General features: G+C 37.8%; 1 protein-coding gene across 1 annotated transcript in view; it reads right to left on the bottom strand.

Annotated features, from left to right (window-relative positions):
• itga3b (integrin, alpha 3b) overlaps positions 1-19,240 on the bottom strand; it is a 32,418-nt gene that overhangs the window by 10,795 nt on the left and 2,383 nt on the right. Inside the window, exons 2-9 of the mRNA XM_087785082.1 lie at positions 5,640-5,767; positions 4,297-4,379; positions 2,892-3,129; positions 2,707-2,799; positions 1,713-1,917; positions 1,207-1,400; positions 671-759; positions 129-265 (exon numbers count right to left, since the gene is read on the bottom strand). Of these exons, the coding sequence (XP_087641208.1) occupies positions 129-265; positions 671-759; positions 1,207-1,400; positions 1,713-1,917; positions 2,707-2,799; positions 2,892-3,129; positions 4,297-4,379; positions 5,640-5,767 (1,167 nt within the window). The remainder of the gene's footprint in view (positions 1-128; positions 266-670; positions 760-1,206; positions 1,401-1,712; positions 1,918-2,706; positions 2,800-2,891; positions 3,130-4,296; positions 4,380-5,639; positions 5,768-19,240) is intronic.

Raw genomic sequence — 19,240 nt, 5'->3', positions numbered from 1 at the left:
AAATTAAAGACAATTAAATATAGTACTTTAACTTAACTAACTTAACATATTTTGTAATACTTTTAATACGGAATAATTTGGACCTTAATGAAAGTTCAAAATTAACAATATTCAGGCCGTGGTCATACCTGAGCAGTGCGATGCGGTCGTCCAGGGAACCAACCAAGATGTCTGGGTAACTGTTTTCATCCATGTCCATGCCGCCGCTGATGGAGTAGCCGAATGTTTTGAATCCCTTTTTGTCTACCGACTCTCCCAGTATCACCTGCAGAGGGCGGAGAGACCACAGCGGTCACCAAGATAAGATCGCATATGTCTTGGATACAGGGCCGGTAATAGGCAGGGGCAAGAGGGGGCCTGGCCCCCTCAAATAAATGTTGTGCCCCCTCAAACCAGGGCCGGGTCTAGGCAGGGGCAAGAGGGGGCCTGGCACAATGCCCCCTCAAGATTTGTGGCTGCCCCCTCATACATGTCTGTCTAGACCCGGCCCTGCTTGGATATGAAAATATAATTGTCACAGCAGTTCACAAAAAAAGAAAATACACACACATTAGATGAAATATACTGAACACATATATAATTAAATATAAACATTAATTAAATAATCAAAAAATAAAATAAAAAAATTACCAAAAAAAAAAAAAAAAAATAGCCAAAGGGAAGTTTGTACCTGACTGGGTTTCTGTGAGATTCCCTTTTCACTGCCTGACCATATATAGACCCTTCCTGTTTTGTGGAATGGAGCTCCCACTGCAAGATCTGCAATGACAAGTCAGTCAAATTTAATTGAATGACTTAAATTCAATCATATACATTTATATCAAGCTAGTTGATGCCTGAAACTAACCACCTGGATATAACTTATCCAATCTACAAGTAACACAAATAAAATACTTTTTATTACTTACTAATTCTCCATATCTTTAACAAAAACATATTCAATTGAATAAAAAAGAAAATCATGATAAAACAACAAAATAATTGTTCCAAGGTTTCAATCAAGTTCTATCTAATATCTTATTTCGCGAACCTGGTCTCGAAAAGCACTATATAAATAAATATTACTTACTTACTTACTTACTTTTAATATCAACATTGATGTAATTGCACTACTGGCCCAATAGAGGGAGGCAAAGTGTAATTCTCACTTCCTCTAATAACGGCCTGGACAGCTTCTGTCTTCTCTGTTGTCATCAACGTTGTTACCTTGAAATCCGTCTTGGTTGACGTCACCAACGGCAGCCACGGCAAAGCCAAAAGCAGACTTCCTGGGTCCCTTCAGCACCACGCTGGCCGTCTCCTGGAAAGATCCGTTCTCGTTCATGTAGATGTACACGGCTCCCTCCTCGTCCTTCATGCGATCAAAGTAGAAGGGGGCGCCGACGATGAGGTCATTCCAGCTAAAAAAAATAACAACAGGAACTTGTAAAATTCAGGCAGATTTTCCTGACTGCGCAGAACAAGGATTTGCTTTCAACATGATAGAAATCGCTGCCATACATTCACCTCAGGACAGACACAAACAAGATGAAGTTACATCTACATCACATACTTCCTGCTCTTGACAACTCCTGATCTCAATATATTAACTTAACACTTATGAACAAACTCCTTAACTTAAAATCAGTGGAATCATGAAATAATGATCTTTTTGTTCAATTACTTTTTTTTTCTGGAGAACATTTTTCAGCCTCTTCTGTGTCGGGACTTACTCATCGTTGTTCAGGTCGGTGACGGCGAGGCAGTTTCCAAAGTACGAGCCCACTTGTTCTCCACGCAGGACGAGCGCCTGCAGGATTTTCTTGCCCTTCTTCACGCCGAGCATCACGGAACCCTTGGACTCCTCTCTGGGAGACCCTGTCACCACCGTGTACTCGTCACGACTCAGCAGTCTATTCTCTTCCACCACCGAGTAACCTGGGGCCAGAAATCCAGTTTGTTATTTTATTATATAATATTGAATGATTTTTGGAAAATGTAAATAAATAGTAATATTATGAATCGTTATAAAATAGAAAAGGTATGAAAAGTATTTAAATTCCTCATTAATTCAAAAAGAAAAATAGTATTACTCAAAAATACGAAATGGTACATAATGTTAAACGTTTTCAAATTATTTTTAAATTAACATAAATATTATTATTAGTTATCATTAAAATGTAAAAAATGTGTACATAAAATATGTTTAATTCCTTGTGTATTCAAAAATAAAAAAAATATCATTCTTAAAAATAGATACATGGTGATAAAAAATTTTTTTTTTGTTTAACTGAATTAAATCATTAATATATTAAAACTTTTTTTTTTAATATATATATATAATTCATTGTTCCTTTCATTTTTATACGTTGAGTTCGAGAATCCAATACAAAATTCCACCTTTTTTATTCATATCTCTTTTAAATTCAGAATTAATAGTTAGTATAATAGTGCCAGAATTAAAAAAAAATAAAAAACTAATTATAAAATAAAAATAAAAAAATCCACCTTTCAATATACAAATTACTGAATTAAATGATTAAAAATATACATAACATAGTCAGCATTTCAATGATTCAAAAACAATAAATGCTGGGGAAATAAAACATTTCCCTCCAAAATAAAATTGAGTTGAGTTTCAACATTTGAAATGTTAAATTCAACCATTCAATATTGTGACGACACTGACGTTCTGCCATATTAACCATCTAAAGCGTGTAACTTTACCCATGTAACTGTAGCTTCTCTTCATATTGTCAAATTTTGATGTTTCAGAGTCCCACAAGTCCACAGGATCTCTCCATGTCACGTGAACGTCTCCTGCAGGACACAAGAGAATAAATAAAGTTGTAATAATTGGATTAGGTTTCAAACATCAAGAAAACATCGTTTTGAATGAGTTCCCGTCTCACCCTGCCAGAGGAAGCTGCCGGGAGCGCCCAGGTAGACGTCGTTCTCCGTCATGCCCCCGGAGATCCCCATGTTGCACATTCCCTCCAGCTCCATCTCGTAGGGGTTGCAGACCTCGTAGCTGAAGGTTTGCCACTCGTCGTTGGGGTCAAAGGTCAGATCGTTGCTTCTCACGTAGCATTTCCCGATCATCATGTACTGCATTTTGGACACTATCTTGACGTAGCGGTGACCGCATGCCTGGAATAGGTGTCATTAAAAACAACTTCATTTAGTAGAAGTCATATCATCTCTTAGGGCGGGTTAACACCTAACACGACACGCCACTGGTTTACATGTTAAGTCAATTTACTGCTTCTACTCCTGCTTTACTGCGACTTCAGATTCTATGTTGCCGGATGAAAGAGTTCTGATTGAGCCAGAGACGACAATTCAATGAATATTTGTTTTCCTTTTACATATCTACTTTAGTTAAACAGCAAAAATACTGATGCTCTGTTCCCCTATTTTGACTATCCACTGACATTAGACCTGACCCCAGAAGCTTGAACTACTTATTTACGCTGCAACTTGCCAGGTACCATATTTTTCTGACATAAAGTGCACTGAACTATAATGTGCACTATCAACGAACCACTATATTTTCATATATACACTGTATATCAAAATAGTTGAATTTCTTTTATTGGGAGTCTGATAGCCTTGACTGATCTGGGAGGCTCCTGACTACCACAGTGCGGAGTAATAATATACTACAAGAAAATAATACATCTAGAAATAACACATAACGTGCACCGGATTTTAAAGCGCACAATAGATGTTTGAGAAAACCTAGCGCTGGTAGTAAAGTAACATTTGGTGTAAACACACTATAATATTGAACTAATACTTTTTTACATTCATTAGCTTGATTTAGTTTGAGAACGACTGAGATGTTTGCTTCTTTCTTTTCTCATCAAAAGAGTGATCCTTTATTTAGTTCATCATTTTAATTCATGATAGCATGTAGTTGAGCTTCATCTAAAATGTGTCAAATAAACTTAAATGTAGTGTGCTTTTAACTTAAATGTAAAGTTAGTTACATGTTTCAGTGTGTTGAAAATATAAACATTATTTTTATTAAGAATTAAAGACAATAGGTATGAACTAATTATGTTAATACGTCATGAACTCAAAGAGAAAACTCATATTTAAAATTAAAAATGGTATATTTGACAATAATAACTTGACATTCCATGCAATAAATTTGAAATTAGGATGAATATAAACATTTAAAATCCTGCAGTGGCCACGACACGATGACACCACGACAAAGAAGCCGACAAGCTTCACTCGACCGATAGATTCAAAGCTGATCTGCAGCCAGTTAGAGGAAAGCGAGAAAGAAATGCTGAGTAATGTTCTCACCAGCACGTGTCCCCCGCCAGATTCTCTCTGGCTCGCCACGGTCACTCCCAGCCACATGCCCTCCACCATCTCTTCCTTGTTCGCTGAGGACACATGCAACCGTTATGTTAACAGATAAACATCCACAGAATAAAAACTAAGCTATCAAGTTGACTTGATCTTTAAAAGTCCTTCATTTCATATGATAAAAATAAGTAGAATTATAACAGCTTCCCCCAAGAATATATATTTTTTAATTGTTCTTTTAGTAAACTGTTTGCATTTTTTTGTTTTTTCCTTGTTTATTTTCTCAATAAATACTATATTCTACAGTGGGATGATTGGGTAAATAGTAAAAAAATGTTTTTATGTAAAACAGGAGTGTGAAAGTTAATCACAGTCGAGGAAGTGAGCCACACAAAAATAATATTTACTAAACTGCAACAGGAAGAATGAGTCTGATATTTGTCTTTTCATTTTTGGAGTAAATACATTTGAACAAACTCAGTGTTTCCTCTTCTTTTTCCAAACCAACCATCTATTTTACTCTTATTAGAGGTCTCTGCATTATTGTTGACATCCATCATCTCTTTTTCTTTTCTCAAAAACAGACATCTTCATCTCACACTTATCTACTTTTATTCAGAACCAAACATCCAACAACCACATAATACAACTTGGGGCCTTGAGTTGGACAGATGGTGGTGTATATTATTTATTTTTACATAGATCCAGAGTTACAAAATGGGACCAAATGCAAACATAGGTAGGTTCTAAAAACTCCCAACTGGATTAAAATCCTTAAAACTCTGACGTCACAGTAATGAAAATTCAACTAATGTCAATATACAACACATAAAATATAGTTACAGTGGTCACTCGTTTATTGAGGGGATTACGTTCTTAAATACTCCCAGAATAAACTAAATTAATTAAGTACTGACAATTCAAATTAACAACATTAAATTAACATTTCTTTTGCACATGCAAACTCAACATTGCATACGATGTGCCATCCTGTGCTCCTGTAATGTTTTGCCGCCCAGTAAACCAATCACAGCTGTCTATCACTTTTGAAATCGTAAGATAGACGTTTAATTTAAACGCAGTATTGTAGCCAACCAATCAGCTTTCACCAAAGTGTGTAGAAAGGCATCATGGGAGTTCACTGTTTTGTTGGCACTAATGAATTAGTGCGTTCCACTAAGTTCTGTGGTTGTGTTGAAGTTGATCTGCTGTTCCAATGATTCAACTAACATCTTGAGCAATAACAATGAGTTTTGCTGTCCCTGACTTCAGTTTGATACAATATATACTCTATATTTAAGTCTAGAAATATCACAGAAAAGTGATGAAGGACTTACTGGATTGGACCAGGCCCATTCTGGAGCAGTCGTCTCGGCTGGTGGTGATGGGACACGAGTAGACGTCACCGGTTTCGTCGACATCTTTTAGGGCAAGAGATTTTTCTTTGGGGGCTCCCACGAGGAGTCTGGCCAGAAAACAAGAGCCTTGGTCAAATACATCAAATCATTATAACGGGCAGATCATTGAGGAATGATGATTTCAAGGGGCTCACGACAGACACTCAAGTATCAGAAGGTTCAGATGCTTCTATTGACCTAGTATCGAATGGACGCTCTGACGACAAGTGGTGACGGACCTGATGGCTCAGTCCACTCTGCTGGACACATCAGCACGTTTGAGTTCACCACGACTACTTTGAAGTATCAGACACGACCCAGCGTTGAGTTTCTGTTTACTGTCAGCACCAGATTTATTATCTCCACTTTGTAGGCGGAAGGTGCGGACAGACTTGTTTACCGAGCCACGACCTACTTCAGCTCTGACTCCACAGCGTCGGGGAGAGCAAAGGTCAGATCTTAACTCTGTTTTGGCTCTTTCATTCATTCAGCCGGTGCTTTCAGCGCCGGACGTGGTGCTGGTGATAGAAAGTGGAAGGTGCGAAGATGTGAACAGCGATGGCGATTGTTTAAACCACATAAACTACACCAGGTGTTTACAATCAACATTACTATCTCACCTCAACAGACAAATTGGAAAATGTGGGAAAATAATATATATATATATATATATAGGTCAAAAGATTCATAGATGTTTATTTCCCACATTTTCCAATTTGTCTGTTAAGTATAGTATATATCTATGTATATCTATATATATATATGATATATATGCCTGATATCAACAGCTCATGGACCGGTAACAGGCCGTTACCAGATGGTTGAACACCACTGCTTTAGAGAATGATTATACAATAGATTAGTACTGAGTAACTTTTTACTTGCAAATGTTTGATTAACTAACGTTTTATTACTTTTCCATGAGTTCTCCAGAACTTATTGAGAAATTCCAGTCCAACCCAATTTGGTCAGTTATATTTATTGTCTTCTTGTTCAAAATAAAAAGTTTTCACGGATATTTTCAAAGGTGATTTTATTTTGTGTTGACCATATAAACAGTGACAATTTTCCTGATAAAATACATGGATTTTTCCAGGTGTGTTTCTATTTGTGGTAATAGCAGGAGAGATAAAATTAAAGTTTAAAACCTCAGGCTATTAAGTAAGTAAACATTATTTATAAAGCGCCTTTCTAGACCAGGGTCACAAAGTGCTTTAACAAACAAAAACAATACTAAGTTAAAATATATACTTTAAAAGATCAAGACACATAAGACAAACACAGGAGTCCCAGAAAATCAGGGAAAAGCCGGAACACATAAGAATGTCTTAAGATGTTTCTTAAAGGAGTCAGTAGACTCCATCAAGCGCAAAGAAAGAGAAAGATCGTTCCAAAGCTTAGGAGCAACAGCCTGAAAAGATTTCTCTCCTCTGGTCCTGAACCGTGTGCGAGGAACCATAAGTAGATTCTGATCCACAGACCTCAGAGCCCGAGCTGGGGTGTAAGGCTGGATCAGATCAGTGATGTAAGGAGGAGCCTGACCATGAATAGATCTGAAAGTAAGAACCAGAATTTTAAAGTTGATCCTGAAAGAAACTGGAAGCCAGTGAAGAGTTTTAAGGATCGGAGAGAAATGCGAGTTCTTCTACTTGAGCGGGTTAGAATATTTGCTGCAGAGTTCTGAATCAACTGCAGGCGAGACAGCACCTTGTTAAGACATGAAAACAAACTGTTACAATAGTCCAGACGAGAAGAAACAAACGCATGGATTACAAGCTCCAGATCATGTTCCGACAACATTTTCCTAAGTTTAGAGATTTTTCTCAGTTGAAGGAAACTTTTTCTGGTCAGTTTTCTACGGAAGCCAGTGGTTCTCGTGGATGTTGCTCTGATCCAGGAACAATGAAAGCTGCTCAGACATCACCTTCTCCAAGATCTTGAACAAGAAAGGTAGCTTAGAAATAGACCTGAAATTACTGAGGTCAGTCGGGTCTAAGCCTGTTTTTTTAAGTAAAGGCTCCACAATGGCATGTTTGAATGCATTGGTAAAAACCCCTGTGGAAAGGGAGAGGTTTACCATTTTATATTTGATCAACTATTGGGCACATCACAATCATCTGAAGGTCATATCTGAGCTACATTAAACACACCGCTGCACTCCACAGTCACGGATCATTGCAAAGCTTGTTCTGTATTTGGCTTATCTCGACTGGGTTCATATCCAGGAATTCCTTTCCCCCGGCTGAGCTGCTTGAATCAAAAGGAACGATATCTGAGCAGAAAGTTGTTGACCTTGTGTGAAAATGTGAGATAATTCCAAGGTTTTTGAAAGAGCACGAACCACTGTTGAAGCACCAACTAGTTAATAAAGAGCAGGTTACAACATTTTGTTCTCGTCACCTCCTCATAAAGAGCCTGTCGGGAGAGAAGGAAGAGAGGAAGAGGGGGAACCAGGTAACTGCATTCCTCCCTACAGGACATGTTGAAATTTGCCCCACTGTTGAACACGAGCCTGACACTGCGAACACACCCAGGTGGAGCGATGATGATGATGATGATGATGATCAACTAGTTGTCTAATCTTCTCTATACTTCAGGTTAGCGAGGCGAGGGGCAGACTAGTCATGTGTTTAGTCAACACACATCAATTTACCAGACCCTTGACACAGCATGTCTTTAGTTCACTGACTCAGAACACACTCAGCAACTGGAAAAAGCCAAGCTGGAAATTAACAGTATTAATGATTAAAGGGGGAGACATTTTACTTTCAGTGGAAAACAGTGATCACCTTTTAAACTGCTGACGCATCTTTTTTTGTCTTGAGTTGAGAAAATGAGTGATGGATCTCCATGTGTGTACGTTACCTCAGGGCAAAGAAAAGAAAAATTCCAGTTTGATTAAACAGAGCTTAAGGGCTTGTTTTCAGTGTTTTGCTGGGATCCGTTTTTCTTTTCTCCTATCGAGTCTTACTTCAACTGTAGTGTCTTGAGATTTTTGTTGTTATGATATGACACTTTAAATAAAATTGGATTGAATTGTGTATAAGAAATATGACTATGTGGTATTAAAGACTGACAAAACTGAATCTTCTTTGTCAAAAAATCTTTTTTTATACAATTGTATGGACGATTGGAAAGAGGATGGTGCTTGTACTGTGTCCATAATGTGGCCTTTTTAATTGTTAAAATTAAACATTTTAAAAGTCTCACAAGATTTTTATGACAAGAACAAAAGAACACCAGAAAAGTGAAGCTGTGTCGATGCTCACTTCTAAACACTTGCGTTAAACTGGTGAATGTATCTGAACTTTTGTGTAAAGGTTTTGTTTGTTTTGTAAAGTTTGAAGGTTTTCTTATTACCGGTACTTCTTTTAATGTGACCCTCCTCGAAAAAAAGTTTGGACCCGCAAGTCTTTTGTTGATATTTTACTATTAATCTGTCTTGCAAAGGCCAGTTGACTTCATCAAGAACAATGAATGGAAATTAAATAGAGATGTTAGATTTAAATCTATTACAAATCCACAAAATAAAAAAAAAGAATTGGAAAACTGAGCGTTGCCTTCATGCACGTGAAGCGGCACTCCCGTCGATGATTTACTTCACACCCACACTAAGTCTTCTGTTGAATCATGCGTCACCAAATAATCAAACAAGCTCAGACAAAGGACTCCAACAATGACCCACAATCCCACACCTATTTCAACAACCCATGTTTGCCCACATATACACACACCTGGCACAAAGTGTGTTTTAAAGACCTACTGTGTATTTGTTACGATATTAAGACCACCTGTGTATTTCTACCTCTTAAGACAAGAGCATCAACTCTTGTGTTCATTATGTTCAAACTGCAACAAGTCATGAGGAGAAGATCAATAAAGAAGGAGATAATAGCTACAGGAAGATCAGGAACTGAGGTCCTCAGCTAAAAGAACGCAATCATTTACAACCTTTTAATCATATTTTCACCGCTACTCGTGATCTCCATTTAACATTTTGTACAATGTAGGAAAATTAACATTTGTACTGGCCGGAGAATACTTCCTCACTTCAGGAGCCGTGCACATGCTTGAGCGTTGATAAACTTACTTCTGTATTTCCTCAGGAAATTGAGGACAATAAAGTGGTCTGTGGCGTTGATGTTGAACTATGAGAGTCAAGCGATGAGCTGGCTTTGAGCAAACACTGACAGATTAACTTTCGAAACTGCGACCAGTGTCTGCATGTCGTGTAAATGGTTAAAGATACTGCATAGTGATTCATAAAGGAAAAATCCATTAGTTAATCAGAATGGGACAGAATGTCACGTCATCACAGCAAAGGTTATTTTGGCGGCATGTTGAGTTCATTCATGTGGAGGGCGAGGAGGAGGACACCCTGGTCCACTAAGGGGCCTCAATTAGGGACGGGCATAGATACTTTGTACCATTACAGCCCCAGTTCTGACTTAACCAATCTGAAAAGCAGAACATATTCCAATGCTTCAATTTAGTTTTTACTAATTTATTTTTTCAAGATTTATATTTTGGTCTAAAATACAAACATTCAACATGAGGACTGCATTTATCAGTGAAGGCATTATTGATGCATCCTGATAGGCCGACACAAATGACAAAAACATGCTGATGTTCCTTTTTAACATAAGATAGTATTTGATTAATATTCATTTGGATCTGATACATTCAATGACATCGGTATTGCTATGATAGGTAGTCAATTTTACAACTAAACGATGAATGAACAAATAAACACACACAAAAAGACACATGGGATTTCTAATTTGGATTAATTTAAATTTGTAAAAATTTGCAAAAAGGTAAAACGCCCAAAATATTAAAATCCAATCATCTGATCAGACACTTAGCCTGAAGTCACAGTACCAGTTGTCAGGATATAAGCCAGATTTATTTTTTTCTTTATGCTTGTCAAAAGTATCGAAACTCAAAAATGACAACCCTATTTTTCTTTTAGATAAAAAAGCACTTACTTTACTTTTAAACGTATCCTTGATTTAATTTTTTTCTGTTTTTTATCTATTTTCCTTTTAAGGTGTTTGTATAAACTTTTCAGTTTTATTTTTATTTTTAATTGATGATGTTATTCTATGTTGATCTTTGTATCCTTTTTTTTTCTTAGCATTATTTCCTTTTATCTATGTTCTTTACATTTGCTATTTGTGATCCGTTGCACTTTGTTCTTGTTTTTATGAAGCTATCGTCTGGTGTGTACCGGAAACCCAATTTCCTGAAAGAGTTCTCAGGAGGATAAATAAAGTCTATTTATTCTTATCCAATAATAATGATAGGTGATCGCTACCAGCCGATAGGTGCCCCCTATAGTCATGACAGTGACACTAACCACACTACACCATCAGGCACCCGTGATTTAGTTTATGTTGATAATAATTCTTATCAAAATATTCGATGGACTTCCACAGAAAACAAGTCCCTCCAGATGTCCTTATTGGATTGAGGCAGGAGCAGGCGGGGAACCATCAACTCTTGAAATAATATCAGGTATCAGAAGCACCTGCTTCTCTGGCACACACACATCAAACAGGCCATCTCTGCTGGACAAACATCCTGTCTGAGCGCCACCATCTGCCCGCGGTGAAACAGTAACAAGCTCATTTAGAGCCTGAGGGCCAAATCAAACACGACACGATGATAAACAAACTCACTTTTCATTAGCAACTTAGTAAAGCCTCGACCCAGATCCTCCATCTGCGCGGGCCCCGCCCACCGTCACCGCATGAATGATGTCTGGCTTTGACTGCTGACCCCAGCGGGCGGTCCAGCTCTGCCACACATGATTAACACGCACTTTTACACAAACCATCCACCAAAGTGACATGGGCAAATACACACACATGCAGTCAAACAAACAAGAGCTCCACACTCACAGCAGCACGCGCTGTGGACACATGTTTCTCAATGACCCTGGACACCAGTCTGCAGCCAAAACTCTTTTCACAAACACAATTTCCATGATCAGTGTGACTTGAATGAGGAAGGTGTGTGTGTGATTTGAGGGTTGACTTCCTCACGGTTAGAATAGAATGGACCGCAACTGCATTGTTAGAAGTCCTTTGCGAAAGAGCAGCTAGAAACAAAAGTTTGACCTTTTGTTACCCAGAAATCTAATAATTGTTTACTTCTCTGAGTGGAAAAACTATTCTAAAGGTACTTAAAAGTAATATGAAGCCCAAAGGTTTGACCCCCTATCTTCAGACTCTCACCCAATGCTAAACCTAAATTATCCTCAGTTTTACTTCTATTGGAATTCTCCATATTATTGTTGACACAGATAATATCTGTTTGCTGACATCTTTAAAGTTATGATATCAACATCAACTACTATGTACTTTGAGCCAAATTTGGGCCCCGGACGTTGAGTTTGACTGAAGTAATGTGCTACATACGTCTCATTACACTGAGCGGAAGTCTAGAGTGTCAACATCAAATCTTTTATATCGCTCAGTTGAAATGACTTAGATTTTCCAACCAACTTCATCTTAATCTTCAAACCTCTTGAGTAAATACTCAAGAAGAAACCTTTGATCTATTTTTAAGATAGGAGTAAATAAAGGAGATACATTTTCAGATTAACAATGGTACGTTTAAAAAAGAAGAATATCAAATACAGCAGTACTTGTGTTCCAAATGAGACAAATTGCTCCAGAGAAACATGAACATTTACGCATCAGTACACAACATAATAACTCATTAAGCTAATGGAAAACAAATCCTTAATAGTTAACGACAATCCAAATCTTAGGTTAATACAACAAACAAGTTAGAGCAAGATTCTGTTCTTTTTAATACTGTCCTACGATTATTTACATGGAGAATACAAGGTGAGTTTTATCGTCAGCATTCTCTTACGTATCTGTTTGTTACCTAGCTAGAGCTGCGAGTATACTTCATACTTTTAAAGGATATTAAACTGAAGTACATTATATCAACTCACCACATCAACTTCCACCATTTATCGAAATTTGTGGCATTTTGAAAAAATAGTAGTAAAATCCCACACAAAAGATTGAAATGTGGTCAGACAAGCTACTTCATCATGCTTCTCAAATTCCCAAGTTCACGTCCAGACCAAAGACACCAAAGGTTAGGACTTGTTTCCCAACATGATAGACATTCCACGTGTTTCCTGCTGAGAACAATGGCCACATAATTTATTAACGTCTCTTAATTGATTTCCCACATTGAATATTTGGGATTTACTGGGAAGGAAGCTGTCTGAGCCATCAACAATGCCAAACATGAAAAGAGTCCTGATGGATAACCGTCTCCGCCTCACATATTCAACTCACCCTAGGCTAGAGTGACATCCCTCCCCAGCCCTACTCCATATGTAAACCAATCCACCGGGATCTTCTCCCCTTTAAAGCTGGAGAATGACCTCAGAAACATATATAGCTCACTTCAGTTGCCCCCGGCTGGATCTAACAGCTCCTTTCTCCCTGATGTTTCAGCGCATTTGTGCAACCACAAGACAAAAACGGATCTCTTACAAACAGAACGAGTCCTCGCTGCAGGTATGTGGAGGGGAAAGAAGCTGAAGACAGAGGCTCCTATGTGGACATTAGCAGAGGGCCTCACGCCCCACTGGGATCCATTTCACTCTGTTATTGGAAGACATCGTTTCCTGGGATGCTCAAGAGTTTTAAGTTTTTAAATCTCACCTTAAAACACACTTTTAACACAGCATGAGACTCGGTAGCTGCTCTTAGTGCCTTTTACTTGTTTTTACTTGTTTTATTTGGAATTATCTTATCTCAGTGTTTTTAAGTGTTCTCTTTTTTATGTTCTTGTATAGAACTTTGTATCAACTACTGTTGTTTAAAAGTCCATTTTAAATAAAGTTGAGTTGAGTTGAGTTGATAGTAAATGTAATATAGTACATATATTTTTATTTTAAGTTTGTTAAGATCGCGTGTCTGGAAAGAGTATTTGAACTAAAGTTGTTTGTTTGAACTATTTAGTTAATATGATGATCCAACGGTTTGGAGCTAAAGTAAGACTGAACCGTTTGGACCCATTATCGTCATTTTTTAAAAAGAGAAATAACTTAAGAATTGCTTAAACGACCTTTTGCCGTATTATGCGTTTTAAGATTTAGAATAACAGCTAATAAGTATTGGCAACAACAAGCTAAGGAGTATTAGCACAATACAATTTCTCCTTGAGTTGACAGTATTTTGAATATTGAATATTACTACTTCAGATCAACAACTTGACATTCATTTAAATCAGAGATATAAATCATATAAGGGGCCAAAATCAAAACATGTATATTTAGGAATGTGTCTTTAACAGGAAGGATAATCTGATTGCGATCTTAAACTCTCTCCAATGTTGCTCCTTTTTTTTTTACCAAATACACAGAAAATATATGATTGGAAGTCTCAGTATAATTGTTGACATTGATTATGATTGTTTATTATCTTTCCCTGGGCCTTGAGTTTGAAACATATGCTCTAAATACCTCTTTACTCTTTATCTTTCTTCCCAGAAAGATGAGGAAGTATGTTTTTGAGTTTGACAGAAAGTGGTCAAGTGACATGCCTCAGGAGATTGTTATTGTTTATTTTTAAGTTATGATTTTATTCTCCATCTATGACTCCATTTGTAAATCCCGATTGGGTCAGCGATCATCGGAGCGTTGTCTTCTGTGTTTTGATACGACATTACATTATATAAAAAGGAGGAAAAGGCATGTCTTCTGAAAATGTTACAGACGAGGGTGGGGACGCAGCGCGATCAGAGGAGCTGTAAAATATTATAGCGTTCACAACTGACGAGGTAACGAGATGGTCTGTAGACCACCGCCGAAGTCAAAACACAGTCACGATGTTCTCTTCTCACGCTTTTCAACAACCACAACAACTCTCACTCTCTCCACTTTAATCCAGAAACTAAAACACACTTCCTTTTAACTCAGCCAATCAGAGTCAGTCTCTCTAGGGTTATTTTAAGAGAGTATTAACTGTGCCAGAATGTTGAAAACGTTAACAACAGTTTGGGAAGGTTTATGAAGCGTGCACGGAAGAATTATGAGGCCTCAACATGTGTTTGAATAGTGAAAAATGAAACTGTCATTTCTTGGATATTAGTTTATTGCGTTTTTAGAACGCAAACCATGATTTTGATGACTTGCAACAGGAACATCAATCCAGAAGTTGAGAATTCCCAATATGACTGTGGAACTTTTAGGTACATGCAACCATTTTTGTAGTCCTTGATACTTTGCCACTTTTGTAAACTAAAAATGACTTACTGAGTAGGATCATTAAAAAAAAACTGATTATTATTCAAAGTTACTCTATCTATAAGTTATAAGGCCAAACGGTTGGACGCACCTTCTCATTCAATGTTTTCATGATTATAAACATAATAGATTCTCAGTGAAGGCAACAAAACTATGAATAAAAACATAACTTCTCAAAAAAAGTGTTAAAAAAAAATGAAAACTTTGTCTTATATTCTAGTTTCTCCCAAGTAGGCACCTTTTTCTCTGATGACTGCTATGCAAACTTTTCTCATTATTTTGATGACATTCAAAATATAGTCCTTCTAAAATGGTTTGACTTCACAGGCGTGTTCTTTCAGGGTTACTTAGTGGAATTATTTTGCCTTATTAATTGGGATGCAACCATTGGTTAATCAGGTTGATATAGTTATGGCACATTTGATTACTAAAGTAAACAATAAATAAATAAAAGCACATGAACCATTTCTTAGGTTTCAATAACCATTTCTTAGTTTGAACTGGTTGCTTGTTGTTAGTCGTCTGCTGCTGTTAATGATCGAAGCTGAGCGACGATGTGACGATAGTCACAGTCATGCAAAGCATCTAGACGGGTGCAGTCGATGGCGGCGGTGATGTCGGACACATAGTGACACACGATCATGTACATTTTCCGTCGACCGTGTTGCAAGAGTTCCCTTGCGTGTAACAATGTCCGGCGATGTGTGCGGGTGTAAGACACCACGCTTGATTCTTATCTGAAAGACTTCCAGTGTTGCATGACTTGCACTCCAATAGGAACAAAGACCACATGGACGTCTTTGATCAGGGAGGCAGGACGGTGGCTAAGTGCCACACCGGACGTTCAGTTCATGAGGTCACTCAGTTACATGTTGCAGTACACAATGTCGTCAATTTAGGTTCTTGATTGTCCATACAGCAGTGACGTCACTCAACAATGTCTTTTTTTTAGAGTTCATGCTTGAAGAACTGAAGGCAGAAAGGTCGGTTCAAAACTGCTCAGTTGCATTTTGCTAACTTTAAAAGCAGGATCGAGGCGTGTTCTTGTACATGTTTAAACGGATCGTCTGTGTCTATGAACATCCCAGCTGGTTTAGGGGGAAGACCCGCAGAATTAAATGGCTGACTTTCATGGCCTCAGGCCTTAGACGTCAGACAGAGATGATCTAGAAAAGCAAAAATGTTCAATTAAATATTCAAAGGTCGAAGTGATTAAAAGATGCTTAACGTGGAACTTTCTCTCAGTGAGTCTGGCTTGTGGTAGGTCTTGACTGCTCTGGGGAATCTAAAAGAGTTATTAGTGAGGCTCTTGTCGACGCGTTCCCCACTTGTGTCGCGGTGATCGGCCTGTCTTGTCTCAACCTGAAAACCTGGCAGGTTGTGACTGTGCACAGAAGGGTAATACATTCCAGGCATACCGTGGGGTCAGGGGACTGGAAGAGCCAATAGGTAGCCAGCTGACTGCCCAGTCCCCCGCCCCGGCTGCATCAGGGGAACAAAAAAACCTCTCTTGGGTAAAATCTCAGGCACCCTAAAGAGGTGAGTCAAAGTGAAGCAGGAACTGACGGGTGAATACCTGCAAAATGCAAAACAAATCCCCCTTTAGGATCGTTCTATGGTCCAGAATTCCTTAAATCACAGAGAGTACATGTGAGAAGGCTTGGACACTTCCTGTCCTGAAACACCTGCAGAAGTTCCTCAGTGTTGTTCGTGTGATATTTAGTTCTTATGATGAAGAACGGAATAGCTTTCCAGAAAGTCTAGAACTGGTTCAAGTTCTGTAAAGCCATGGACAGGTTTACAGAAAATGCAGTATGTGTGAAAACCCTGATATAATCGAGTCTCACACACAAGCCAAGAGGGCACTTTCCCTGCTTAGTGGGTCAATTCCCACGGCAAACCAACACACATCAAATGGCTGAACAGGAGAAGAAAAGCTTTATGTTTGTTAGACGATGTCTTTATGGGAGTTTTCGATCTAGAAAATACCAGTGTTTAACAAGTACTTTTCAGAAATAGCAGTGTGCCTAAACTAGAAACAATGCTGAAAGAATGGAAAACATGCAAACGTCACTTTTTATATAATTGATTGATTGATAAATTGATTATATAAATGTCTGAAAGATGTTTTTTTGATTTAAGAAGTAACATTAGCCTATGACGCGTTGCCAATTCAAGACGCTTGTCATGTTGACCCCAAAAATGAACATGTAAACTAGTGAAAATGAGTGAAACACAAACTCTCTGTTTCAGAGTCCTCATTTCATATAAATAATACTAAAACACAATATAGAACACCATTGTCGGCATAAAATCAAAAAACGTTGCAACCAGTCCTGAACTCTTGGCGAGTCACTGTATAGTAAGATGTATTTTTAATGTGACTAATGTTGCTTTTTTTTGCCGTTCGTGCTCATTTCCCTTTCGTATGTCAGACCTGCAGCCCTTATGCAGTATTATGTGTATTCTTTAATGTACTTCTTGAAGGTCTTTTGAAACTTTTCACACTAGCCTGTCTGTAATCCTCCAGCAAAATGTTAACGTTTCCTGCTCATTTTTGAACAACATATCAAAAAATATAACCAAATGCCCAATCAACATGTTTTCCTGGACATAAAACACGAAGTTCTGCCTGAGAAGTAGCAAAGAAGGTGTTTTGTAATGAAGGTATTTACTGTATTTAGGTTCCACTGTTAGTTCAAAGGAGAAATCCGAGTAATGCTCACAAACCGTTCATCTATTCCAAATTATTGTCTTACATCACTCCTCACTAATAGGATAATGTCCTGCTGAGGTTCAGGAAAAAAGAGCAAACCAGAGTTAAAACCTTCAGGACTTTCATCCTCTGTCTGACTCATGCAGAAACAAAGGAAGAGTACTTTCAATATTCGGACGTGCCACAACAGGTTTATACGCTTGCATTTTTTTCAAATTCGCTTTCAGGCTGCAGAGATGAGGAAGAGAGCTGTGACTTGGTAAGACGGATGGAAAGGCCAAGAGAGACGGCAGGGACTGTAAAACCAGCCCAAGTCAAACAGTGCAAACACTATCTACGCATTCTTGTGTCTCTTTACAGAATCACAGCAAACAGTTGAGTCAGAGCCTCATTCCTTATGTGTCGGGATGAGAGTAAAAGGCTTCACAGCAGCAGCTTTGTCGAGGAAATGAAGAAGAAAATCATGTTGAAACACTGATGACCGCCTTGGATGAACACCTGGCTTTAAAATTTCATTTTCCATTTCAATCAGAAAGACTCAATTTGTTCCATTACTTAAGTCATTTCCAACTATGCTCCTTGTTGTACGGCACACAGATGGATGAGAATCTAACTCAAAAACATATCAAATATTTCTAAATACAGCGAACATGTTGGATAAATAATGTTGGAGATGAAGGTAACAAGTAGAAGAAGGAGAAGAGGTTCATTGAGGTGGTAAAGAAGGACATGAAGAAGATAAGAAGCACATGGGAGGACGGTAGGTTAAGGTGGATGAGGAAGATTTGCGATTGCAACCCCTGATGGGAAATGCAGAAAGACAAAGAAAAAGTTGCTGATGTTGTAACAATTATTTTGCCGCACCACAGTCAAACAACCTCAAACAAGGACAATTGTTTTTTTGTGGTTCAATTGAAATCCGGCCATTAGACGGCAGCGTTCATTACTTCAACCTCAGCTAAAGGAACAATGAAATCCTGCGAGATCGCATTGATGACTGAGGACTAAACGATAGTATTCAGCTGATTATAAAGTTAATATGGGCTGAATATATTATATACAATCATATCGTGCGCTAAATATATTGTATCAAAATTGTATCGTGAGCTAAATATATCATATTGTGAGCTTAATATGTAGTATCAATTTGCATCGTGACCCAAATATATTATATTGTGAGCTAAATATATCATATCGTGAGCTAAATATATCGTACCAAATTTGCATCATGAGGTAAATATATCGTATCAAAATTCTATCGTGAGCTAAATATATCTAAATAGTATCATGAGCTAAATATACCATATCAAAATTGGATCGTGAGTAAGTAAGTAAGTAAAGGTTATTTCTAGACCAGGGTCACAAAGCACTTTAACAATCAAAAATTAACAATCAAAAATAATACACAGTTAAAATATATACTTAAAAGATCAAGACACATAAGACAAACACAGGAGTCCCAGGAAATCAGGGAAAAGCCTGCAATTAAGAAGTTAATAAGAATGTCTTAGATGTTTCACTAAATATATTGGATTTGCATCA

The sequence above is a fragment of the Callionymus lyra genome, chromosome 2 (assembly GCF_982586985.1).
Source record: "Callionymus lyra chromosome 2, fCalLyr1.hap1.1, whole genome shotgun sequence".
Classification (NCBI taxonomy): Eukaryota; Metazoa; Chordata; class Actinopteri; order Syngnathiformes; family Callionymidae; genus Callionymus; species Callionymus lyra.
This window is presented reverse-complemented; position numbering and strand designations above follow the sequence as displayed.